Source organism: Phoenix dactylifera, unplaced genomic scaffold (genome assembly GCF_009389715.1).
Source record: "Phoenix dactylifera cultivar Barhee BC4 unplaced genomic scaffold, palm_55x_up_171113_PBpolish2nd_filt_p 000908F, whole genome shotgun sequence".
Classification (NCBI taxonomy): domain Eukaryota; kingdom Viridiplantae; phylum Streptophyta; class Magnoliopsida; order Arecales; family Arecaceae; genus Phoenix; species Phoenix dactylifera.
Genome location: NW_024068269.1, coordinates 143,400 through 169,440, shown reverse-complemented (window position 1 = coordinate 169,440; position 26,041 = coordinate 143,400). Strand labels below are relative to the sequence as shown.

Genomic DNA, 26,041 nt, shown 5'->3' with positions numbered 1-26,041 from the left:
CAGGCTTTGCAAGATGCCACATCAATTCTGAGTTGGACTAATTTGGTCATGCCATATCACACTACAAGAAAATGGGATTTTACCGACCCCTTTTTGCCGACGCTTTTTACAAGCGTCGGCAATTTTCGGTTCATCCCCAACATATGCCGACGCTTTTTAAAAGCGTCGGCCATAGACGACGCTAATAAGCGTCGTGGTAGAACATGCGGGCCGTTCCTCTCCTCCTTCCTCCTCTCCGGCGATGAACCGTACATATTAATAATGTGTGGTGTCGGTTGTCGTCGGCAGCCAACCAGGATTCTTCCTCCTCTCCCTCGTTCCTCGTCGCCACCCTCTCCCTCCTCGTGCTCGCCTCCATCTTCTTCTTCTACTCCTTCGTCGCCTCTCTCGAGAAGTTCCTCACCTCCCGGCGCCCTGTCTCCGCCGGATCTTCCTTCGTCGCGGCCGACGCGGGCGGAGCCGCGGTAAAAGCGCTTGATGACAAGATCTGGGGGAAGGAAACAGGGAGGCTTTATGGGGATCCGGCGGATCCGTAGTCGGGGCTGTCGGTGGTTAGGGTTTATGTGTACGAGATGCCGGCCAAGTTCACCTACGATCTTCTCTGGCTCTTCAGGAATACCTATAAGGAGATGACGAATTTGACGTCCAACGGAAGCCCCGTTCATCGCCTCATCGAACAGGTTGTTTGCTCTGCCTCTCTTTTTCTTTATCTTGATGCTCCAAGAACCCTAGTTCTCAGCTTCTTTTCGGGTTTCTTGTCTTCTCCAGGTTCTTGCCGATTCCCTCGCAGAAAGATCGGACTAGTGCATTCGCCGGAGGCGCGGAAACCCTGGGGATCGAGGGATTTCTTGGAGAAAATGATTTGATTTCGAGACATTTTGTGGTTGTTGAGGTATATGATTCTTTCATGAAACCTAGCTTGTGTTTCTATGTAGAGATCTTTCGGCAAACAGTGCTTCTTGTTAATATCTCTTAGGCTTCTTGGATATGCTCTAGAAATATTAGCTCTCCGGATCCCCTAATATCTTGAACATCTGTTGTTTCTGATGGTAGATTTGCTGGAGCTGAGTTCTTGCTGCGGAAACCCTCGAAATTGAGACGTTTTGTGGAGGAAACGCTGTAGTTATTGACGTACGACAAACCCTTGTTTGAGGTTATTGCCACCAGATGAGAGAAAATATACCTTCAGTGATACTGTACTGTGATAAACTATACCACCAGGAAGCATGAGGTTAGCTGTTGATAGGACTTGCTTACTGCTGGCCTTTCCAATTGCATCTTTTTTTTGTGCTGGTTTTCTTTTTTCCTTTTGCTTTCCTTTTGGTGAAAAGGAAATTTAAAGAGTTAAATTTAAAGCTAGTGAAAAGCTTAGCAGCCTCTGTAATCGTTGCAACTGTTTTTGATTTGTCTGCATTTGATCTAATGTTACCTGACACAGGATCTCATAATACTCTCTCTTTTTTTCTTTTAATGAACGATGAAGTGAGGCATCTCCTCCATTCTTATTAATCATATAAAATATATTTACAAGGTAAGTTGGCTAAGTTATAAAAGTGCATCTATGTATGGAGGATCTCATAATACTCATATTTGTTCTTAACTCAGCAGATGGATCCTATAAGAAAACTGTGTATTGAGGATCTTATAATACTCATATTTGCTCTTAACTCATATATGGATCCAATAAGAAAACTGTGTTGGTTTTGCTGCGAAAGATTAATGGCTTATCCTCCTTATGCATAATTGAGCAGGGGACCAGGCGTTGTAGTCCTAATCCTATCATGGATCATCACCTTATATACTCTCTGGCAAATGGTAGAGATGCATGAGATGGTACCTGGAAAGCGATTCGATCGATACCATGAGCTGGGGCAGCATGCCTTCGGAGACAAGCTTGGTCTTTGGATTGTGGTGCCTCAGCAACTTGTCGTGGTGGTGGGCGTGAACATCGTCTACATGGTCACAGGTGGAAAATCTCTAAAGAAGTTCCATGATGTTGTCTGCCCTGACTGCAAAAACATCAAAGTCACCTATTTCATCATGATCTTCGCCTCACTGCACTTTGTTCTTTCCCAACTGCCCAACTTCAACTCAATTTCAGGTGTCTCCTTGGCAGCTGCTGTCATGTCAGGCATATACTCTTCTCTATGATGCCAAAGCACCTGATTATTCTCTCTGACTCTATATTGCTACATATTGGGTAACATTATTTTAGAACTCATTAGTGACAGTATCTTTATAAGGGGCTTGGTTATGCTTACGATTTGTACTTTTGATCACTTAAATGATGATGTTGTTGAGAAGCTGATGGTTACTGTCCCTGGTTTCCAGCAACTGTTCTTCAGCTGCAATCAACACAGTAACCTTAATTCAATAGAAGGTACTGCCTATGTTTTCAGGTTTTTGTTGTGGTGATTACACAATCTGATTATGTGGAGTGATTGATTAAAACCCTATTTGATTTTGATGAGCTCAAAGCATTTGAGTATATCTCTTGTTTACTAATGAATTCAATTAAGTGTTTCAGTGAAAATCTTGTCTAAGTGTCTCTAGACTTGGTCCATAATATTTTGGATAAGTTAAGAAGTCAGCTTGAACCAAAGTCTGAGACTCGAGTCGACTCCAGCGTATCACGAGTCGACTCCAAGCGTATCAAGTTCACTGGCACGAGCTCGAGTCGACTCCGGATCAGTACGAGTCGACTCCGACTGAGAACAGACAGACGAACAGAAAGCATCAACTCAAAACCTGTCAGCGAGTCGACTCCTGAAGTGCGCGAGTCGACTCCGAGGTTCACCTAGTCGACTCCAGGGTAGTATGAGTCGACTCCTAGGAGTCACAGGCAGAAAAGTCAGAGAGCAGTTTTCGGGTCTGAGATTCGAGTCGACTCCAGTGGAACGCGAGTCGACTCCGATGGTTGGCAAGTCGACTCCAAAGAAAGTGAGAGTCGACTCTCAGAGGAACACAAGGAAAAAGTCAGAGAACGTTTTTCGGACTCTGAGATTCGAGTCGACTCCCGCAATACGCGAGTCGACTCCTAGACGCCGCGACCCCAAAGAAGACAGAAGACCAGTCTGCTGTGTCTGAGAGCCGAGTCGACTCCTAGAAAGCTCGAGTCGACTCCAAGGCAGCGGTACACCAAAAGGGCAGAAGACTTAGTTTCGGAAACTGAGAGCCGAGTCGACTCCAGGAAAGTTCGAGTCGACTCCAAGACTGGACGAGCCAAAAGACAGAAGATCGAGAGTTCGGGCTCTGAGCGCCGAGTCGACTCCCAGGACAGTCGAGTCGACTCGAGTTGGCCAAGTTGAAAATTGGCTCCGTGGACTTCATGGGATGAGCCGACTCCGAAAATGCCAAGTCAGCTCCAGAAGTTGGCGAGTCGACTCCGGGTCAAGACGAGTCGACTCCCAGTCGAAGAGGCAACTTTAATTCAAATCCGAAACAGTTGCCGAGTCGACTCCAGAAAAGCATGAGTCGACTCCCGCTACAGCCGAGTCGACTCCTGATCGCGCGAGTCGACTCCAACCCACCAACGGACATATTGTCAGACTGTGCAGAGTGTGCAGAACGGGCAGAAAAAGGTCTCTAACGGCTAGTTTCTGTGGGGGTTGGTTTAAATAGCCACAGAGGACTGTAGCAAAGTAGAGAACAACTATTCCACTCAAAGTAATCAAGCATTCAATCTCTGCAACCTGTTCCTCAACGAAAAGAGGGAAGAGCAGCATTAACTCCATCCAACTTCCTCTTCCCAGCAATTAAAGAAGCCTCCTCCTGCATTCAAGTCGACCAGACATTCAAGACGAGACTCAAAGTTCAAGAAGCCCTACTCAACTCCAACTCAAAGCGTTTGAGGGCTTCTAAACTCTTTTCAGCTTATATTGTTATTCATCTGCTTTTAAGAAGCTTTGTTTTCTGTTTGTCTCTTTTATTTACAACTTGTATTTGCTTGGTTCAATCGGGGGATTGAATCAAGGGTATTGAGGTTGGTTGGTGAGCCGAGTGTAAAACTAACGTGTGTAAGGGTTCGATTGTGATCCCGGGAAAACAATCGGGGCGGTTCTAGTCGGTGAGCCAGGAAAAACCGACCGAGTTCGTTGTGAGCTCGTAAAACAACAAGTTTGGTTGTGAGCTTGGAAAACAACCGGCTGTAATCCAAGGGGTTATAGTGAATTCCCAAGTGAGACTTGGGGAGTGGACGTAGGAGCAAGGGTTAGCTCCGAACCACTATAAAACTTGGTGTGTGTGATTGATTGTCTCTCTTTCTCTTACTCTCATATCACTCACAGCACATAGCAATTAATTAAACAACTTGCATTAGTTTTAATTAGTCATCCACAACGTTTTAAATAACTAAATTATTTTAAAACCCAATTCATCCCCCCTCTTGGGTTGTCTATCTGGGCAACAAGTGGTATCAGAGCCTAAACTCTTCCACCCAAGAGTAAAAGATCGAAATGACAACCCCATTTGGATCTTCCCACATTGAGGGTCAGTCCACCCAAAGACCCCCATTCTTTAATGGATCCGACTACTCATATTGGAAGGCTAGGATGAGAATATTCATCCAAGCCCAAGACTATGAGATGTGGACCATTGTAGTAAATGGGCCATACATCCCATCCATATATGTAGAGGGTGTCACGGTACCCAAACTAGAAAAGGATTGGGATGAACATGACATGAGAAAGGCACAACTAAATTCTAAAGCTATGAATGTGCTTTATTGTGCCTTAGATAGAAATGAATTCAATAGGGTCTCTACTTGCAATTCTGCAAAAGAGATTTGGGACAGACTTGAAGTGACCCATGAGGGCACGAATCAAGTCAAAGAATCCAAAATAAATATATTGGTTCATAAGTATGAATTATTTAAAATGGATTCTAATGAAACAATCACATGCATGTTCACTAGGTTTACTGACATTGTCAATGGCCTAAAAAGCCTTGGCAAGAACTATACTAACAGTGAGCTTGTCAGAAAAATTCTTCGCTGTCTACCAAGGTCATGGGAAGCCAAGGTGACGGCAATCCAAGAAGCTAAAGACTTGAACAAGCTTCCACTTGAAGAGCTCCTTGGATCCCTAATGACTCACGAGCTCATAATGAAGCAGCACAGCGAAGAAGAGTCCTCCCATAAGAAAAAGGTAATAGCTCTTAAATCTACATCATCTAATAAAGACTTGTCTTGCAGCAGCAGTAGTGAAGAAGAAGAGCTTGAGGGAGATGATGGTGAGGCTCTTCTTGTGCGCAAATTCAGAAAATTCATCAACCACAAGAAGTCCTATCATCAAAGGAGAGGCCCCTCAAATTCCTACCGCAAGGACAAAGGTAAGGAAAGGGAAAATGAGGGGATTGGGTGTTACGAGTGCAAGAAGCCGGGTCACATAAGAGCTGAGTGCCCTTTACTGAAGAAGGGGAGCAAGTACAAAAAGAAGAAGGCTCTTGTCACAACACTATCCGACTCCGACTCATCATCCTCTTCATCAGATGAGGAACAAGAGAAAAAGGCCAATTTCTGCTTCATGGCCAATGAAAATGAGGTAACGTCCGAATCGCCTTTAGATTTTACTTTCGATGAGCTTTATGATGCTTTTAATGAACTAATGATTGAATATAAGGCTATAAATGCTAAAAACAAAGAACTAAAAGTAACTAACCAAACTTATATCCGTAAGTATGATTCATTAGTTAAGGATAAAGATGTTCTTATCAAAGAAAATTTAGAACTTAAGACAAGCAATCAACTCTTAACTCAAAAGACTAATACCTTGAGTAAAGATAATGAAAAATTAACTAAGGAAATTTCAGAACTTAAAAACAATAAACAAAACTTAAACAAGAATCTCACAAAAGATTTAAACATTCTAAAAACCGAAAAACAAACTCTAACTAAAGAACTTGAAAAGTACAAACCTTTGGTAGAAAAGTTTACATATAGTTCTGAAAAATTGAACATGATACTAAACAGTCAACGAGCAGTATTTAATAGAGCGGGTTTAGGGTATAAACCAAAAAATAAACAAAAACTTCTTAGTAACTTCTTTGTTAAAGCTGGAGAAAGCAAAACTAAGAAAGTAATCTGCTTTTGTTGTGGAACTGTAGGACATAAGGCAAATGTATGTGACTATAGGAAAGGGAAAACTAAAAGAAAAATTAAAAGGGTATGGGTTCCAAAAGGAACCAATATGACTAACCATGAAGGACCCAAGAAAACTTGGGTACCTAAGATTATATGATCTGCTTGTGTAGGAGTGTCTTGCAGCCAAGGTCAACAAAAATTGCTGGTACTTGGATAGTGGCTGCTCAAGACACATGACGGGTGACAAGGATCAATTTTTCACCCTTGAAGCTAAGAAGGGAGGTGCTGTAACTTTTGGAGACAACAATCAAGGTCACATCATTGGTATTGGTAAAGTTCAAATTACCCCTTCTACTTTTATTGATAATATTAGATATGTTGATGGTCTTAAGCATAACCTATTAAGCATTAGTCAATTATGTGATAAAGGGTATGATGTTATGTTTAAACCATCACTATGCATTATAACAAACCCAAATGACAATAGTTTAGTTTTTAAAGGAATTAGACGTGGGAATGTGTATGTTGTAGACCTTGAAGATCTTGCCAAACATAACCAATGTTTAGTTGTTAATGAAACTAAGGATAATGATGCTAGTTGGTTATGGCACCGTAAGTTAGGTCATGCAAGCATGGACACAATAACTAAACTAGCTAAAAGAGATTCAGTGATAGGTTTGCCAAAATTAAAATTTAAAAAGAATAAAATATGTGAAGCATGTCAATTTGGCAAACAATCTAGAAACTCATTTAAATCCATAAAATGTGTCTCTACCTCTAGACCTCTAGAATTATTACACATGGACCTATTCGGACCAACTAGAACAACAAGCCTAGGTGGAAATAAATATGGTCTAGTTATTGTAGATGATTATTCTAGGTACACATGGGTCATGTTCCTAGCACATAAGGATCAAGCATTTTCTGTTTTTAAGAAATTCCATAAAGAAGTAACCAATGCTAGAGATACCTCAGTAATAGCTATTAGAAGTGACCATGGTACCGAATTCGAAAATCAGTCATTTGATGAGTTTTGTAGTAAAAAGGGGATAACCCATAATTTTTCTGCACCTAGGACACCACAACAAAATGGAGTTGTGGAAAGAAAAAATAGAACTCTAGAAGAAATGGCTAGAACTATGTTATGTGAAAGTAACCTCCCTAAGTACTTTTGGGGAGAAGCCATTAATACTTCTTGTCATATATTAAATAGAGTTTTATTAAGACCCATTATAAAGAAAACACCTTATGAACTTTGGAAAAACAGAAAACCAAAAGTTAATTACTTTCATGTTTTTGGATGTAGGTGTTTTGTTCATAATAATGGGAAAGATAATCTAGGTAAATTTGACTCTAAATCTGATGAGGGCATATTCTTAGGTTACTCCACAACTAGTAAAGCCTATAGAGTCTTTAATAAAAGAACCCTAGTTATAGAAGAATCCATACATGTTGTGTTTGATGATTCTAGTGATTTTTCCTCTAGTAAGAAAGGTAATTTTGATGATGATGCTGAAATTCTTGAAGAAAAGATAAATGAGATGACATTACAAGATGACAATCAAAAATTGATTGAAGGTGCATCATCAAGCCAAGAGGCTATTGTGGATCATGGGCTAACTAAAGCTTGGAGGTATGCTCACGGGCATCCTAAGGAACTAATTCTAGATGATCCATCTCAACCGGTCAGGACTAGAGCATCCCTTAGAAATTTAAATAACCATCTAGCTTTTGTCTCACACTTTGAGCCCAAACACATAGAAGAAGCCGAAAATGATGTAAATTGGATAAATGCAATGCAAGAAGAATTAAACCAATTTACTAGAAACAAAGTATGGAATCTAGTTGAGAGACCTTCTGAATATCCAATTATAGGTACAAAATGGATTTATAAAAATAAACTAGATGAAAATGAAATTGTAATAAGGAATAAGGCTAGACTAGTAGCAAAGGGTTATAATCAAGAAGAAGGTATAGATTTCGATGAAACCTTTGCTCCCGTAGCTAGACTTGAGGCTATTAGATTATTATTAGCATTTGCATGCTCTAAGGACTTCAAGTTATTTCAAATGGATGTAAAAAGTGCATTTTTAAATGGGTAATTAATGAGGAGGTATATGTAGAACAACCTCCTGGTTTTGAAAATCATCAATACCCTAATCATGTTTATAAATTGAACAAAGCACTTTATGGTTTGAAACAAACACCTAGAGCATGGTATGAGAGGCTTAGCAAATTCCTATTAGAACATGAGTTCTCTAGGGGTAATATAGATACAACACTATTTCTGAAAAAGAAAAACTAAGATATGCTACTAGTACAGATTTATGTTGATGATATCATTTTCAGTGCTACTAACAATCGCCTCTGCGAAGAATTTGCTGATTTGATGCAGAGTGAATTTGAGATGAGCATGATGGGAGAGCTGAACTACTTCCTCGGGCTTCAAATCAAACAGTCTGAAGGAGGCATCTTCATCAATCAAGCCAAATATATCAAGGAGATGCTCAAGAAGTTTGATATGGAGGGAAACAAGTCAATCAGCACCCCCATGAGCTCATCATGCAAATTAGACCAAGATGAATCAGGTAAATCTGTAGATCAGAGACTGTATAGAGGTATGATAGGATCTTTATTGTATCTTACTGCAAGTAGACCTGATATCATGTTTAGTGTTTGCATGTGTGCTAGATATCAGGCTAATCCTAAGGAATCACATCTAATTGCAGTAAAGAGAATCTTTAAATACCTAATAGGAACAAAGAACATAGGGTTATGGTATTCTAAAGAATCTAGCCTAAACCTAATAGGATACACAGATTCAGACTTTGCTGGATGTAAACTTGATAGAAAAAGCACCAGCGGGTCATGTCAATTCCTAGGAGAAAACTTGATCTCATGGTTTAGCAAGAAACAAAACTCGGTTGCATTATCTACTGCTGAAGCTGAATATGTTGCAGCCGGGAGTTGTTGTGCTCAAATCTTGTGGATCAAACAACAATTAGAAGATTATGGCATTAAACAAGATAAAATACCTATATAACTGTGATAATACAAGTGCCATTAATCTAACTAAAAATCCAATTCAGCATTCAAGAACTAAACACATTGAGATAAGACATCACTTCATAAGAGATCATGTACTGAATGGTGATGTGACACTACAATTTGTTTGTACTGATGATCAATTAGCAGACATTTTTACAAAACCCCTAAGTGAAGAGAGGTTTAGTGTGCTTAGGAGGGGATTAGGAGTGATTGATCCATCCTAGTGGTAGTTTCCACTAGATTCGTTGATTTTGATGATTAGATTGTGGTTAAAATAGAGTTTCTTTTCAATGATCATCAAATCAGATCATAATTTAGTGATTTTCCCTCATTCGGCACGAACATAACATGATTTTTAGGTGCGTGCCAAAGTTAGAGACGACTCGAGTAAGTTTCAGAGTCGGGTCCTGAGGGGGAGTCGACTCGCGCATTTGCGGGAGTCGACTCGAGATTGATGGCAGCAGAGGGGGAGTCGACTCGCATATAGTCGGGAGTCGACTCGAGGTCTACTGGCGCATAAGGAGAGTCGACTCGCGCATATTCTGTAGTCGACTCGAGGTCGAGTCGACTCGCGACTCAGTGGAGTCGACTCGCAGTCGGGATCCGACTTTTTAACCCTAACTTTGTTGTTTCGAAAACACTTCTATTCTCCGCCGCCACTGTTCACAAGCCCTAGAGCCGACTCCTAGGTCGTCCCCGGTCGTCCCCAAGCCTTTTCCGTCAACCTTTCACCGTCCCTTAGGGTTTTCCTCCCAATCTAGGTCATTATGCCGCGTAAAACCGTAGTCCGGAAGAGGTCCCGACCCGAGGCCGGTCCCGAGAGGCGCTCCAAGGCTCGGCACAATCCCGCGAGGCCACAACCTCCGGCTCGTTCCCCGCCGAGGGCGGTTCCCGCGAGGCCGTGCGCCGGGAAGGCCGTCACCACCGGGAGATATGTCGATTTCGACTATCTCTCCCGGGAGGGTTTCACCATAGGTGAGAGATTGCGTGTCCAGGGCTTAGAGTATTTCCTCACATTAGATCTCCCAACGTATCCTGGATTAGTTAGAGAGTTTTACGGTACCGTCCATCGAGGAGATGGGGGTATCGAGGGCACGGTAGCCGGTGTCCCTCTGTTCATTACGGAGGATCTTATTGCCCACATCCTCCACCTTCCACAAGTAGGGGTGGCTCCCACACACCCCGAGGACAGGGTTGAGGCCCTTACGGCCATTCTAGGGCATCCACCCCAGTCACCCTTAGACGAGGTATCCGCTAGCTCACTTCCGATTGAGGTGCGGATCCTCCTGAGTATATTGTCTAGGTCCATCTTCCCTAAGACCGGGAGATTTGATTTTGTATCTGAGAGAGACCTAGCTCTCATGTTCTACATGCTTCAGGACACCCCAATCAACTTCCCCAAACTCATTTATCGATACCTGTGTGAGCCACTAGACAGACCTAGGCTCACCCTACCCTACGGTATGGTATTCACTCTGTTGTTTAGGGAGTACGAGATTCCTATCCCTGAGGGGGAACCCCTTCGCACATTGCGATGGACTGATCGCATGCGTCCGGGGACCCTACACAGGATGGGGTTTCGGAAGATAGAGGGGACATGGGTTAGGAAGTCCTTCATCACCACACAGACCACCAGACACTCCCCTAGTCCTGAGCCAGATTCTGACTATCCTGACTTACCGGACTTTCCATCCACTTCGGCTCCTACCACCTCAGTCGGACCCTCCTCCTCAGCTCCACCACCCATGGAGGTCCGTATTGCTCCTGAGCAGCTCCTGGAGTTGCGGCAGGAGATTGTCCGAGATCTGCGAGAGGATCTACTTCGGGAGCTCCGAGGTTCAGTGCCTGCTCCCACTCCTGCACCCACATCTTCTGAGTTGGTCCCTTCCTTGACAGCCGTGACTGACATGACGGCTCATGTACGGGAAGAGATCTACAATGTCCGGAGTTTGGTCCAGGGTCAGTCCGCCAGTATGAGTGAGGTCACGGGCATCACTCGGAAGATGCGCGATGACATCCGGAAGGACATGAGCACCACCACCCAGGGGGCCGAGCGCTTGTCGAATGTACTCATCGACAAGCTGGACGCACTTCAGACGTCGGTGACTGAGCTCTCCACTACACATAGCAGAGCCACTTCGTCCAATATCACTCAGCTCGGGCATCTTACAGATGCGGTCACCCTCCTCATGGAGGAGAACAGATTGAGAGGAGGAGCCACATCCTCAAGAGGAGGAGATACATCCTCGAGAGGAGGAGCCACATCCTCGAGAGGAGGAGCTACATCCTCGAGGAGACCATAGCTGCTTTTTGTGTTTTGTTTTGACATGTATTGTTTTTGCTTTACTTATTGTATTCTCAAATGTATTTACATACAAATCAATACAATGAGTAGCCATATCTTCTTCAATTCTGTGCCATTTGATCTATGATTGATTGTGTGTGCTTACCTCCTTTTTGATACGATGACAAAAAGGGAGAGAAATATGTATGAAATATGTAAAAGGAATCAATGAAAATCAATAAAAAGAAAAACTTTTAAAACACACAAAAATTTGTTCTAAGTGGATTTGGTACCTCGAGGCTCATTATCTCTCTTTTGGGGCTCCTAATGGAGTAATCTCCAGAATCTATTCAAGGGATATTCGGAGATTAGCTGAATCCTACTCAAGAACAAATTGACAGATTTTTTCCTCTAAAAACCAAAAATTTAAAAGTCAAAAATTCTTAGAATCAAAACAAAGTAGATTGCATATGTTGAGGGGGAGAATCTGAATTTTAAGCAAGCTAAATCATTAAAGATATATAAGCCAAACAATTGATTGCATGATATGAAGGCTTATATAATTCCAAATGAAAGGGGGAGCTTTAACTCCGAAATTTATTGTTCACACCTTTCAAACTTGGATAAATTAAATTACCAGACATCTGAATTCATTTATGGATTTTACTTTCCTTGTTTATAGAGCAATTCACTTTACATATACTCAATGTTTTGTCATCATCAAAAAGGGGGAGATTGTGGAGTGATTGATTAAAACCCTATTTGATTTTGATGAGCTCAAAGCATTTGAGTATATCTCTTGTTTACTAATGAATTCAATTAAGTGTTTCAGTGAAAATCTTGTCTAAGTGTCTCTAGACTTGGTCCATAATATTTTGGATAAGTTAGGAAGTCAGCTTGAACCAAAGTCTGAGACTCGAGTCGACTCCAGCGTATCACGAGTCGACTCCAAGCGTATCAAGTTCACTGGCACGAGCTCGAGTCGACTCCGGATCAGTACGAGTCGACTCCGACTGAGAACAGACAGACGAACAGAAAGCATCAACTCAAAACCTGTCAGCGAGTCGACTCCTGAAGTGCGCGAGTCGACTCCGAGGTTCACCTAGTCGACTCCAGGGTAGTATGAGTCGACTCCTAGGAGTCACAGGCAGAAAAGTCAGAGAGCAGTTTTCGGGTCTGAGATTCGAGTCGACTCCAGTGGAACGCGAGTCGACTCCGATGGTTGGCTAGTCGACTCCAAAGAAAGTGAGAGTCGACTCTCAGAGGAACACAAGGAAAAAGTCAGAGAACGTTTTTCGGACTCTGAGATTCGAGTCGACTCCCGCAATACGCGAGTCGACTCCTAGACGCCGCGACCCCAAAGAAGACAGAAGACCAGTCTGCTGTGTCTGAGAGCCGAGTCGACTCCTAGAAAGCTCGAGTCGACTCCAAGGCAGCGGTACACCAAAAGGGCAGAAGACTTAGTTTTGGAAACTGAGAGCCGAGTCGACTCCAGGAAAGTTCGAGTCGACTCCAAGACTGGACGAGCCAAAAGACAGAAGATCGGGAGTTCGGGCTCTGAGCGCCGAGTCGACTCCCAGGACAGTCGAGTCGACTCGAGTTGGCCAAGTTGAAAATTGGCTCCGTGGACTTCATGGGAATGAGCCGACTCCGAAAATGCCAAGTCAGCTCCAGAAGTTGGCGAGTCGACTCCGGGTCAAGACGAGTCGACTCCCAGTCGAAGAGGCAACTTTAATTCAAATCCGAAACAGTTGCCGAGTCGACTCCAGAAAAGCATGAGTCGACTCCCGCTACAGCCGAGTCGACTCCTGATCGCGCGAGTCGACTCCAACCCACCAACGGACATATTGTCAGACTGTGCAGAGTGTGCAGAACGGGCAGAAAAAGGTCTCTAACGGTTAGTTTCCGTGGGAGTTGGTTTAAATAGCCACAGAGGACTGTAGCAAAGTAGAGAACAACTATTCCACTCAAAGTAATCAAGCATTCAATCTCTGCAACCTGTTCCTCAACGAAAAGAGGGAAGAGCGGCATTAACTCCATCCAACTTCCTCTTCCCAGCAATTAAAGAAGCCTCCTCCTGCATTCAAGTCGACCAGACATTCAAGAGGAGACTCAAAGTTCAAGAAGCCCTACTCAACTCCAACTCAAAGCGTTTGAGGGCTTCTAAACTCTTTTCAGCTTATATTGTTATTCATCTGCTTTTGAGAAGCTTTGTTTTCTGTTTGTCTCTTTTATTTACAACTTGTATTTGCTTGGTTCAATCGGGGGATTGAATCAAGGGTATTGAGGTTGGTTGGTGAGCCGAGTGTAAAACCAACGTGTGTAAGGGTTCGATTGTGATCCCGGAAAAACAATCGGGGCGGTTCTAGTCGGTGAGCCAGGGAAAACCGACCGAGTTCGTTGTGAGCTCGTAAAACAATAAGTTTGGTTGTGAGCTTGGAAAACAACCGGCTGTAATCCAAGGGGTTATAGTGAATTCCCAAGTGAGACTTGGGGAGTGGACGTAGGAGCAAGGGTTAGCTCCGAACCACTATAAAACTTGGTGTGTGTGATTGATTGTCTCTCTTTCTCTTACTCTCATATCACTCACAGCACATAGCAATTAATTAAACAACTTGCATTAGTTTTAATTAGTCATCCACAACGTTTTAAATAACTAAATTATTTTAAAACCCAATTCACCCCCCCTCTTGGGTTGTCTATCTGGGCAACAGATTATTTCTGGGTTTCAGATTTTTAGATTGATTCTTGGTCTCATATTCCAGTCAAGTTTTCTGGGGCTTTTATAATTTACATTCGTATTTGTATTTTTTTAAAAAAAATAGCAATCCCGACGCTTTAAAGTGTTGGTAAATAAAAAATCTGGAACGCCTACGCCGACGCTTTAAAGCGTCGGTAAACTTGAAGCCTACGCCGACGCTTTAAAAATACATTTGCCGACGCTTTAAAGCGTCGGCGATTCTGTTTTTGCCGCAAAGGCGATTGCGTCGGGAAATCCCTGTTTTTGCCGACGCTTTCTCTTAGCGTCGGCAAAAACTTTTGCCACTCCGATATCGCCGACGCTTTTGCCACGCTTCTATTTGCGTGGCGGGAACTTTAGCCGACGCTTATAAGCGTCGGTAAAGATTATAAAAAGCATCGAAAAAGATGAATTTTCTTGTAGTGATCATCAAGCTCATTTTCCACCATAACACTTGCCCCACGCTTCCTACTCTAAGCCATTTTTCTTGGTTTGGGCGAAGGAAGTAACTGCACCATCAAAATTTGCGCTACTTCATGGAGGGCATTAATACTTAGTGAGAATGTTTCGAAGGATGAGTCGCTTTGCTCCAATTTTCGAAGGAACTGTTGACCATCTGGATGAGAATGTTGGTGTGAAATGCATCATACTGATAACCTATAGAAGTTGATCAGCTGAGCCGATTAGAGTTGTTCAAGGCTCTATTTAAAGGGTGCATATCTCCTGTTGTCTCTACTATACTCAGAGAATTTCAAATTCTTGGTGAAGGTACTCCATCTTCGGAGAGTTACATCACCATTGATTTAGCTGAGGCTTCTCGAACAAGTGTGTAGTCTGTGGAGGGGATAGCCCAGTTTTCTTCTCAACTTGTGACACATGACACGTTCACTATTGCTTGGTCCATAGATGCCGCTATTGCCGGTTCATCAAGTTCATGGGTGCCCTAGTAACTTGAGGGCAATGCTCCTCCTATTTAATTTCAAGGATTGAATTTCGGTGGTTTTTTTTGGTCTGGAGGGCATCAATATTATGGCTCGGGTGGATGAAAGCTTTTAGCTTTCAAGTGTCTAGCAGCAGAGGTCAAGGTGGTACTACATGCAACCAATTAGAAGGTTGCTGAGTTAAGGCCCAGCTGAAGGCTACAGAGAGCAAAGCTGAGGCGGTTGACTTCCAGACGGATGAGGTTGAGAGGATACTGCAGGCAGCTTGCTAGCAAGTTGCTAGAGCTAAGGAGAGGGCTCTCCGAGTAGTGGAGTACAAATCCTCGGCATGCTATTAGTGGAGGTCGTTGAATGCTCGATCAAGTCATTCCTATAGAGTTTTATGGAGTGCTAAAGCCCAACAGTGAAGCTCTTTTCTGACTTCATCCACTACATCTCTGGTGAGAATTGTGCTGAGGGGTGGGGAGAATTGGTATTGACAAGAGGATGCTCATTATTGTGATTTTTGCTCAATGCTCTAGATGTCAAAGTGAAGAAATTCGAAGAAATTTAACCAAAAATGGATAAAAGGGTATTTAGATTATTTTTTGTATTTATAAATTCTTTGTTACTATATTATTTCTTATTTCTTATTCTTATCTTTTTAGAAGAAAAACAGGCCCTTCTTCTCCTTCCTTCACGAATCTTTGTTTTTCGTATTGGATAACATATGCAATTCAGTCATATACATGGTTACAGGCTCATGAACATGTGGTCTTGATTGATTTTAGAGTTGTAGAATAGGACTTGCTTATATGTTTGCATAATGGTGATATGCTTTCATTTCTTATTGGGTTTTTTTGCATGTATACCCTTCTAAAAATTCAAATTTGCATGAATACCCTCTTCAAATTTATATTTATTTTTATACTCTCATAAAACACTATTTTTGCACAAATGCCCTTAATATAACGGTTCTTCTAACATCGCTAATTAAAAACTATATTTATTTTAATTAAAAATAAAATAATATTTTTGAAATTACTTTTTTGTCCCCCCATCGCGATTGCCTTATAAATATTTTTTTTGTACATCTACTCAGTAAGGGTATTTTAGTTATTTTAATTTGAAATTGTTAATTTTTTAACGACATTAGATGACGTGGGTACATATGCAAAAATAAAGATAAAAAATGGTAGAATAGCAAAACAAGTGGTTTACAAGGGTATACATGCAAATATTAATTTAAGGAGAGTATTCATGCAAAATTCAATATTTAGGAGGGTATTCATGCCAAAAAATCTTTCTTATTTGGTTTAGACTTTATGAAGTAAAAGTGTTAGGGAAACAAGAATATAAAATGCTAACACTTGGTTGCCCTCTAATTTGTTAGTTTGTGCTTTCTATTTTTTGGTATATGCACATAATGTCTTTGTTTTAAGCTTGCTGTCAACTAGATTACTGTGTCAGGTTATTAAAATTTACATATGATGTGGTGATGTTAACCATATATTCTTGCTTCTATAAGTTCACGAAGATGTCTAAGAGGAATGAAGCATAGATGAAAATGTAGCACTGCAATTGCAAAAGCTTGCATTTACCAAGGACACATCCTTAAAATGAATGAATGATGCTAGGGAATTTGCAGAATCAACATCACATAATAGGTGGCTGTTGCATATTGTATTCTTGATGTAGTTCCTGCAACTAATTGAAAATTCTAAAATCAGAAAATCTGGGATTTACAATCTCTGCTGCATTTGGTTATAATTTAAATATTTTAAATTTAATGGTGTAGTCATCTTTGGCTATTCAAACAACCAAAACTTGCGTAACATGTATAAATCTCCAGATTACTAGGACTGTGCTCAACAAGTTTAGTTGTATAGCACTCGGCAGATTCCACTTCAGCAGTTGGCATCCTTCATCCTTTGGCTTTCCATCACAGAACTGAGCTCTTATCAATCAACAACTATAAAACTAAACCTACTTAGGAAAACTAAGTTTTGTATGACGAGTATAGGGACATTCCATACGGAGTATTTGGTTAAGTGTCGGTCCATGGTTTTGGAATCCGACTTTTATACTATTAAGAAGTTAATCATGTGTAACTATCAAAGAAGGGACAGTTAAGACATTGGAAGGTAGGTTTAATTTTTCTTTATTGAAAATTGTTGCACCTAAGAAATCAAAATGTCATTGTTGGGATTTATGTCTTGTATTTCTTTTTCTTTCAAATTCTTGTCTAGTATTCCAGCTCTGATCTAGACTCTGTAATATCAATCTTAAAGGAAGATCTGGCATATGGTGTCATAATTTGTCTTTTTAAAATAAGGAATGTTTTCTTGGGTGAAATGGAGAGCATTAAAATTCTAGAACTTGTCCTCCAACAAAATCTTCCACCCAAAGGATAACAATGATGGCGTCCCCTCCAAGGTGTATAAACTGAGCTTGAGGGTTATCAATGGCAGCCACGTTACCTTTTGTTCCACCATTTGAACAGCGCAACCTTCTAGATGGACTCTTTCATGATTATCATACATCATATATGAAGCACCTCTGACATTGTTATTTTTCCACTAAACTACTCCATCGACAAACCAAAGACTAAGGGTTGTTCAAATGCCTGCAAATTGGGCTCCCTGTAGTTTAGCTATCAAGAGAACCAGGTGGTTGCTTCTTGTCACGGAATATATTTCAATGCAAATAACATGGAGTTCCAAATTAACTGTTTGTTGTCCGAAGGCAATGTACTGCATGAAATAGACTGAGAACATAGATAGTATAGGACTAAAATTTGTCAAAGAAATGTGTTCCTCTAATAACTGGTTGCACATTTATATCCATGTCCTTGTAATTATATATATTTATTAACAACAGCCATTTTCATTCTTCTCTACCATTGGTTACTAAATATTCTTGATTTAAGCATGTATTATATTGTAATTTAGGTCTCAGGATAGCACCCTCTTTTTAACGGAAAAGAGGAGCAAATGGGCAAAAAATAAATGTGGATTAATGTTTTAAAGAAAATCCAATGCAACAAATGCATGACCTAGAACAGGAAATGTAATTTGAAAACCCAAACAAGAGGAAAAAGAAAAGAAAAGAAAAAAACAAAGATTATTAACAATCTTCAGTCATAGCATCACTTGCTACCATAAGAATTTTTATTTACTGCTTCAACCAAGAAGTCTTGATCCAACTTGCTCGCAGACCCGACTGTCATTTTTTTCTCCATCCTGGATATTCAAAACTCATACAGGTTTAACATGATAGGAAACTAGGACAAGAACTTACTACTGATCACCGATACATCACTAGCAATACATTATACCGCAAATCATAACCTTTCTGAACATCCAAAAGCATTTCTCGACAAGGTTTAACATAGCATTTAAAATGTATCATACGAGGCTATAATCAAGTATTCATAGATCCAGTTATTTGGTAGCAATTACTTCTGATACTCTAACAGAAAATAATGTCACCGATGCAATGAAATATTAAGAATATGCAAGAATGGCCTCCAAAGCGAGCTGTAACGAGGATCTAATGATAACTGGAATTTCCAAACATTTCCCTAATAATTTGGACAGAAAGAAGAACTCATAAGGAAAATGCAAATATATATAGTTATGTTTTCAATTTTAGTATACCAAAAAGTCCCCAGGTGACATACTTTCTAGGCCCAGATAAAGATAGCAGCAAACAAAGAAGTCTTTTACCCACTTTGAATTTCCAAATGCATCGCAAAAATCAAGACAAAAAAACATGGAAATGGAACGTCAACAGCAAAACGTTTACGTAGCGCATCAAGTATCGATCGTAGCACGCAGTCAGCCCTTTTCGTTCAATCCTTCGTCGAGCAATCTAAAAGTGTCTTTCAACAAAGACGCCCTGCTCATGGTTATCTTTATCTTGGCCTTATCCAAGTCCACAAGAATCTTCTGAGCCATGCTTGCCTTTGAATCCCCTAGCTTCTTGAGTTTCCTCATCATGGCCTCCCCTCCATACTCAACCTCATTAGCCTTCCTTGTCACGGCTTCCCACAAATGTGGATACCGAACCTTCATTACCTCCTCCCTCGAACAAACGTCCTGCGCATCAACTGCGTTGCCAGTCATCTCTTTCTTCTTATTTGCAGTAGTACTGTTCTGATCTCCCCATATCTGGTTGGAGAGATCAAAAACGGCCCTCTCGTGAGGGTCGGCAAAGCTATCGACGCTGCGGCCGCGCTTGCCATTGGCTTGGAATTTCCTTCGAAGCTGCCATACTTTGTCAGAGAACTGACTGCAGTTGGCCATGGCCTTGAGAGAACCGCAGACTCGGCTTTGCAGTTGCTTGGGGGACGGAAGGTTGCCCACCTCGGAGCGGTGGTCGATGAGACCTTTAAGGATCGTGATCTCATCATCAGGGGGCCAAAACCTCAGGTTTGGTGCTGGTTGAACGGTGATGTTGTCTTTGGAAGATATCTTTGGCGGCCGCCGGTGTTCTCTGTCGTTGCTCTTTCGGTCATCGTCAGAGCTCTCATCGCCGCCGTTGCTGGATATTTCCCCAAGTAGTTGTACTCTTTTGCTGGAGGCGGCGCCGGGGGAGGGGAGTTCATCATCTTCGTCGTGGGAGCCTTCATCGCTGCATAACTTAACTTCTTTTCTTTCGTCGTCCTCACGAGAGACGACGGAGGGGGGGAAGCGAGGGGCAGGGCATTTGGGAGTCATCACAGCCGGCGGGAGAAGGGCGTTCGGGGTATTGGAAGGGCTTGGGATTGAATTTTTCCGGAAGAACCGAGTAAAATGAGAGCCCAACGCGGCTTACGAACCGCCGCTGCCGAAAGAAGACAACCAGCCAGAAACACAAAAGTAAAAAGACGTGGCATGGGAAAAACGCGCTGACCATTTAAAGTTCTAACGTAATAATTATCGTATCTTTACCGGATTTCATCCTGCGTCCCGCTTCTCTGTATCACATCAAAAAATCAATCATATTTTAGCTTTTAACTTGCTTTCTTTGTTTCACTCCCAAGGTCAGCACGATACAATAAAATAATATTTACATCATAAGCCCTGGGAGATCTAGTCGATTATTTGCACCAATTGTTGTGCCTCTGATCCTTCAAAGAGCCACCAGTTTCAAAAGACTTCGAAGTACGTCCACAAAAGCGGCCTTACAATTTATCAGCTGATGCACGCAGGTCCACTGAAGCTTCGGCGCAGCATATTGAGCAGTATTATTAATGGACTACCTTAGCCGAATCCTTAAAAGAAAGAGTGCGACGCGAGCATGGGCACAAGAGGGCAGCTTCAACCTGCCAAAGACAGAAGAAGTCATGTAAGAGTCAAAACCTTCTTACCTTCTGGAAACAAAGAACTTATGCCGCCTTTCAATGTGACAGACTTTGAGAAGCATGCAGATGGAGAGGGAGCGTGAAGGCCTTTGAATGCAGACCTGGTCTTCTATAGTCGCCTTTAAAACACAGCCCACCTTAGATGCATGGACATTTATGGATTTTGCCGCCACCTTTACTCTTTGAGAAGAAACCCAAGAGTATAAAATAAAAATGCCAGATAACATATCACATACAACATACTTCTAATGACCACTTCAATCAGTTAATGATTACAACCTTGTAGAGGAACTTCCAACTTGGATGAAGTCTTAAGTAACGATAGTAGCAGACCTAGAAAGCAGAAGAGAATCATAGATCAGAGCGCGACAGAAGAGGGCCAATCCAAAGAGAAAATGAAATAGCCACATTTCCAGTATAAGGATTTCTCTCTCAGTCGATAACCATCTGACAGGTCAATTACATTATAAACTGCCCATAAACTATTACCATTATCAAGCCATAAAACCATATCATACCACATGGGCAGGATTTGTAATTTTCCACTCTGTAACTCCAGTACGAATGCAAGTATTCCTACTCATAGAGACCTGATAACATGAGAAAGGTTTAGGTCAGATTATTTTTCTTTCTTTCATCCCAATGATACAGAAGGTATGCCCAACAATACACCGTAATTTGATAGCAGAATCATGAAGAGATAAGTAAATGTAAAGTTCTTTGGTGGCGATCTATCTCAGCCTTCATGTGAGCTACTCCTGTCAAAATCCGCTGAGGTTTATAAAAAAATAGCAGAAGATGAATAAGAATTGACAACAGAAGTTAGCAATGAGAAACAAATCTTGATCGAGAGATGAAAGGAAGTAGTAAACACAAGAAAGTTGGGAATGAAAAGATTGCTGTTATTCCTTTCTGAATACAGGAATACAAGAACTTCACTTACTTCCCAAGTCAAGAACACTATTATGTTTATGTAGCCTTTACATTAACTAATTCTAACTGATATAGTAACAGTATTAGCTGACTAACTGATACAGCAACAGTATTAACTAATTCTGTTGTAACTGAAGAGTTAAAATAACTAAGAGAACTAACTGTTTCAACTGAAACTAATTCTCCTTATCTAGGACAGAGGATTTGTATAAATAGAATTTCAACACTCCCCCTCAAGATGGCATGTGAATGTTATGAACTCTCATCTTGCTTAACAATGCCTTGAATCGGACAACTCCAAGAGCTTTAGTTAGTATGTCAGCAAGTTGAATTGTTGTGAAAACATGGAGAGTGCGAATGAAACCAGATTGTACTTTGTCCCGCACAGTATGACAATCTATTTGAATATGTTTTGTTCTCTTATGAAAGACTGGATTTGCAGCTAATGCACTGCAACCTGGTTGTCACAAAAGAGCAATTCAGACCTTGTAGGTTCAACATTCAAATCCTTGAGAAGATTCACCAGCCATGTAATCTCACAACACGTAGAAGCCATAGCACGATACTCTGCTTGAGCAGAGGATCGTGAAACTGTGGTTTGCTTCTTTGATTTCCAAGATTCAAGCGACTCACTGAGAAAGATACAAAATTCTGTGACTGATCTTCGAGTGTTCAAGCATGATGCCCAATCTGCATCACAGAAAGCTTTCAAATGAAATTCCGATTTCGAAGGAAAGAATAAACCTTGTCCTGGAGTAGCTTTCAAGTATCTTAAGACATGGTAAGCAGCATCCAAATATGGTTGCTTTGGTGAATCTAAGAACTGGCTTAATACCTGCACAGAAAAACTCAGATCCGGCCTGGTAATGGTGAGATATAATAGCCACCCCATAAGTTTTCGATAAATTGTGGGATCCGCAACAGGTTCTCCTTCAAATTTGCTCAGCCTTAGATTCTGCACCATGGGACATTTTGTAGGTTTGGCACCAAGGTATCCTGCATCTTGTAACACCTCCAAAGCATACTTCCATTGAGAAATGGACATTTCTTTAGAGCTTCTAGCTATCTCAAGCCCCAAAAAAAAATTTAAAGTTTCCAAATCCTTAAGCTTGAATTGTGCATTAAGAAGATGCTTGAGGTGATCAATATAAAGGAAATCATTTCCTACAACTATAATGTCATCCACATACATAAGTATAGCAGTATATGAGCAATCATCCTTCTCTATAAACAAAGAGTAATATGCTTTGGATTGAATAAATCCAAGTGAAAGTATGAATGAAGATAACTCCTCAAACCATTGCTATGAGGCTTGTTTTGAACCATATATGGACTTGTTTAATCTGCATACCAGCTTCTCCCCCTCTTTTTCTTGCTATTCATAACCAGGAGGTAAATTCATATACACCTCCACTAGCAAATTACCATGTAAAAAAGCATTGTTTACATCTAATTGGTATAAGTACCGGTTATTGACAGCAGCCACTGCTAATAATGTTTTCATAGTAACCATCTTTGCAACTGGAGAAAACGTCTCTTGGTAATCTAAACTAGCTTGTTGAGTATAGCCTTTAGCTACTAATCTTGCCTTTCTTCTTTTCTCTGTGCCATCAGCTTTGAATTTTGTTTTATAGACCCATTTGCAGTCTACACCTTTTGCACCATTGGGCAAGGCAGTGACAGTCCAAGTATTGTTTTGGATAAGAGCATTCAACTCATCATCCATTGTAGCTCGCCATTCAGCAGACTTAGATGCTTGACCATAGGTTTTGGGATCAACATGTGATGAGATGGATAGTGCATAAACACGATGGGAAGATGAGAGTTTGTCATAAGCCAATAAATGAGAAATGTCATAGGATTTACCTTGCTTTGTAGAGAATTCTAAATGCTGGTTGATCAATTGAGAGTGAGGGAAATTTGAAGCCATATTACAATGGTAATCTTGAAGGTAGGGGATGTCTGATTCTAGATGACCTCCTAAGTGGTTGATTTTGAATGGAGGGATTTACTTGGACTGCTGAAGGGGAAGAGGCTGAATGCAGTTCCACTGTAGGTTCAAGAGATGCCATGCTAGAATTCAGAATATTGGGAGAATTTGGTGAATGAACATATGTTTGAGAACTAGGATTGTTCAAATTTGTAGTATGAGAAGTGGTTTGAAGGAAACAAGAGTCATCATGAACATTAAAAGATGTGGAAAAGATAGTATCATGATACGAACGAGAGGAAGGAAGAGTATCATGATACGGTGCAAAAAGGCTATGTTTAAATGGAAATATGGACTCATGAAACACAACATCTCTAGAAAAGAAAGTCCTTTTGGATTGAATATCATAAAGTTTATAAGCTTTCATTCCACAAGGATATCCAAGGAAAATGCATTGCCTAGCTCTAGGGTCAAACTTTAACCTATTTTTCTTTAGAGTGGATGCATAACACAAACAACTAAATACTTTCAAATGAGAATAATAAGGCTTTGAAGAAAATAAAATTTCATAAGGAGATTTATTGAAAAGTTTGGGAGTTGGAACTCTATTAAATATGATACATAGTAATAAGGACACAATCTCCCCAAAAATTTAAAGGAACATTGGCTTGAAACATTAGTGCCCTAGCTATATTAAGGATGTGTTGATGTTTTCTTTCTACTACCCAATTTTGTTGAGAGGTTTCAACACATGTGACTTGATGAATGATAAACATTGATAAGTAGAAATCTATCATTTTAAATTCTAGACCATTATTGGACCTAATTGCTTTAATTTTGATAGAAAATTGAGTTTCAATGAGGGAATAAAATGATTGCATGATTGACTGAACTTGTGACTTTAAATGCATCAGATAAACCCAAGTAGCTCTACTAAAATCATCCACTATAGTGAGAAAGTATTTAGAACCATCTAAGGAAGCTGTTGAAAAAGGCCTCCAAATATCACAACGAAACAAATCAAAAGGAGACTGTGATACATGTTCAGATTGTGGAAACTTCAGTTTATGTTGCTTGGCAAGATGGCAAATGGCACAATGAAACTTTTGATTAATGAGCATTTCGGATACAACTTAGCTAAGCATAGAAAATGAAATATGTCGTTGTTAGGATCCCACGCACGCCGCAGAAAAATTCTGAACGCAGCGGAAGGATATGCGCGAGATCCCGTTCATCACATGAATGTATTTTAAAATATCGTTTGTAGATAGATTAGTAAGAATTCTAGTGTTATTTTGATGCTTACAAAGCCATTGAGGCCATATGGAAGTGCTAATGCTATTAACTAAATTGATCAACTATATAAACACTCAAGGAAGAAAGAAGCGATACATACTCAATACATTCTTGATACACTCTTCTTGTGCATTTAAAACAACTCTCAAGAATTCATCTAAGGATAAATTTATTAGAAGAACTTGAGGAAAAATCTAAATCTCAATTTGACAAAGTTAAAAGTGAAGTTTCATTGATAAGGGGCAATTCTATCTTTTTACTCGTCAAATAGATGAAATTTTTTATGTGCCAAGCATTCAAAATCAATTGCAATATTTTTATTGGTCTCATGTGCTAAACTAACCTTAAGATGCAGAAAATCAGAGTTAGAGTCGACCCCCGAAGAATTGGAGTCGACCCTGGCACAATTTGATACATTTGGCACACTTTGGCACAGGGCTCGGGTCGACCCCAGAAAAACAAGCACAGTACTCGGGCCGACCCCACTTGAGCCAACCCCAAGAAAGCTGGAGCCAACCCCCCTCGGGTCGACCCCAGAAAAAGCTCGGGCCAACCCCAGCTTCAGCCTTCTGAAAATACAGCTTTCTGAAAATTACTGAGAGGGCCGACCTCAAGTCTTCTTGAGCCAACCCTGTTAGGATCTGTCACATGCCGCAGAAAATTTTAAAAAATTTTCAGATCTGCAGCAGAAGGGCATGCGCGATCTCGTTCATCGCATGAACGTATTTTAAAACATTTCGTTTGTAGATAGATTAGGATTAAATTCTAATGAATCATTTTTAAGTCATTAAGAAGATCAGATCTTCACCTTGTGCGGGTAGATGGTCTCCGCAAATCTGATTTACGTGGATTTGTTGAAGGTTCGATGGAAGCCGCACACGCGTCCGGCCGCACACGCGTCCGGCTTCTACGGGTATCCACACGAAGTAAAGCACCGATCAAAGCTTTTGGATCTCTCTAGGATGCTAGCTTCCTTGCAGAGATGGCTATTAATAGCTGATATCCTCCCTTTCAATCAACTCTTGAATGCCTAAGGGAGGAAGAAGAAGAAGGTTGGTTCAATGGAAGGAGAACAAAAGCCCGCAGCCTTTCTCTTTTTCCTTCGCGTTGAAACCAAAATGGAGGAAGTAGGAGAGCCGCCAAGGCTCCTTTTTTTTCTTGTTGCTTGCGGCTCAAAGGAGGATAGGAGAGGAGGAGTTTGCTGCCGAAATCCCAAGAAAAAACCATGAAAAATTTGCAGCTCCTTTGAACCCTTCTTTTATGGTGTGTGGATAGAAATGAGCTCCTAAATTTTAGAAGCTCATCTTTATCCCTTTGTGAATTCAAAATAGGAGGGGCATGGCCCCTCCTTTTTCCCTCACGCCACCAGCCGAGGGAGGGGCGTAGGCCCCTCCTACGCCCCTCCCTCTTCTCCCATTTGGTTATGCCCCACTTAATCTAATTAAGTAGGGAGGGTTGGGTCCA

At 41.1% G+C, this 26,041-nt stretch overlaps 2 protein-coding genes across 3 annotated transcripts; one reads left to right on the top strand and one right to left on the bottom strand.

Annotated features, from left to right (window-relative positions):
* Positions 1–207: 207 nt before the first annotated feature.
* LOC120107577 (lysine histidine transporter 1-like) lies at positions 208–2,303 on the top strand. 2 transcript variants are annotated; one of them, XR_005509296.1, is made up of 3 exons: positions 208–680; positions 769–892; positions 1,054–1,448. XR_005509296.1 is itself a non-coding variant. In XM_039120906.1 (3 exons), the coding sequence occupies exons 2-3, from the start codon at positions 1,227–1,229 to the stop codon at positions 2,149–2,151; spliced, it is 405 nt and encodes a 134-aa protein (XP_038976834.1). In that variant the 5' UTR covers positions 687–892; positions 1,054–1,226; the 3' UTR covers positions 2,152–2,303. The 2 variants fall into 2 exon arrangements, 1 of the variants encoding a protein (XP_038976834.1); XM_039120906.1 differs by lacking the exon at positions 208–680 and adding an exon at positions 1,752–2,303 and having other exon boundaries at positions 687–892; positions 1,054–1,231.
* A 16,607-nt stretch (positions 2,304–18,910) lies between these two features.
* LOC120107578 (probable transcription factor At4g00390) lies at positions 18,911–19,792 on the bottom strand. Its single transcript, XM_039120907.1, has one exon. It carries the CDS (start codon positions 19,790–19,792, stop codon positions 18,911–18,913), a length of 882 nt encoding a protein of 293 aa, XP_038976835.1.
* Between the last annotated feature and the right edge of the window lie 6,249 nt (positions 19,793–26,041).

Coding starts and splice junctions, on each gene's coding strand:
- LOC120107578 (XM_039120907.1), bottom strand. CDS start 19,792: ATGACTCCCAAATGCCCTGCCCCTCGCTTCCCCCCCTCCGTCGTCTCT.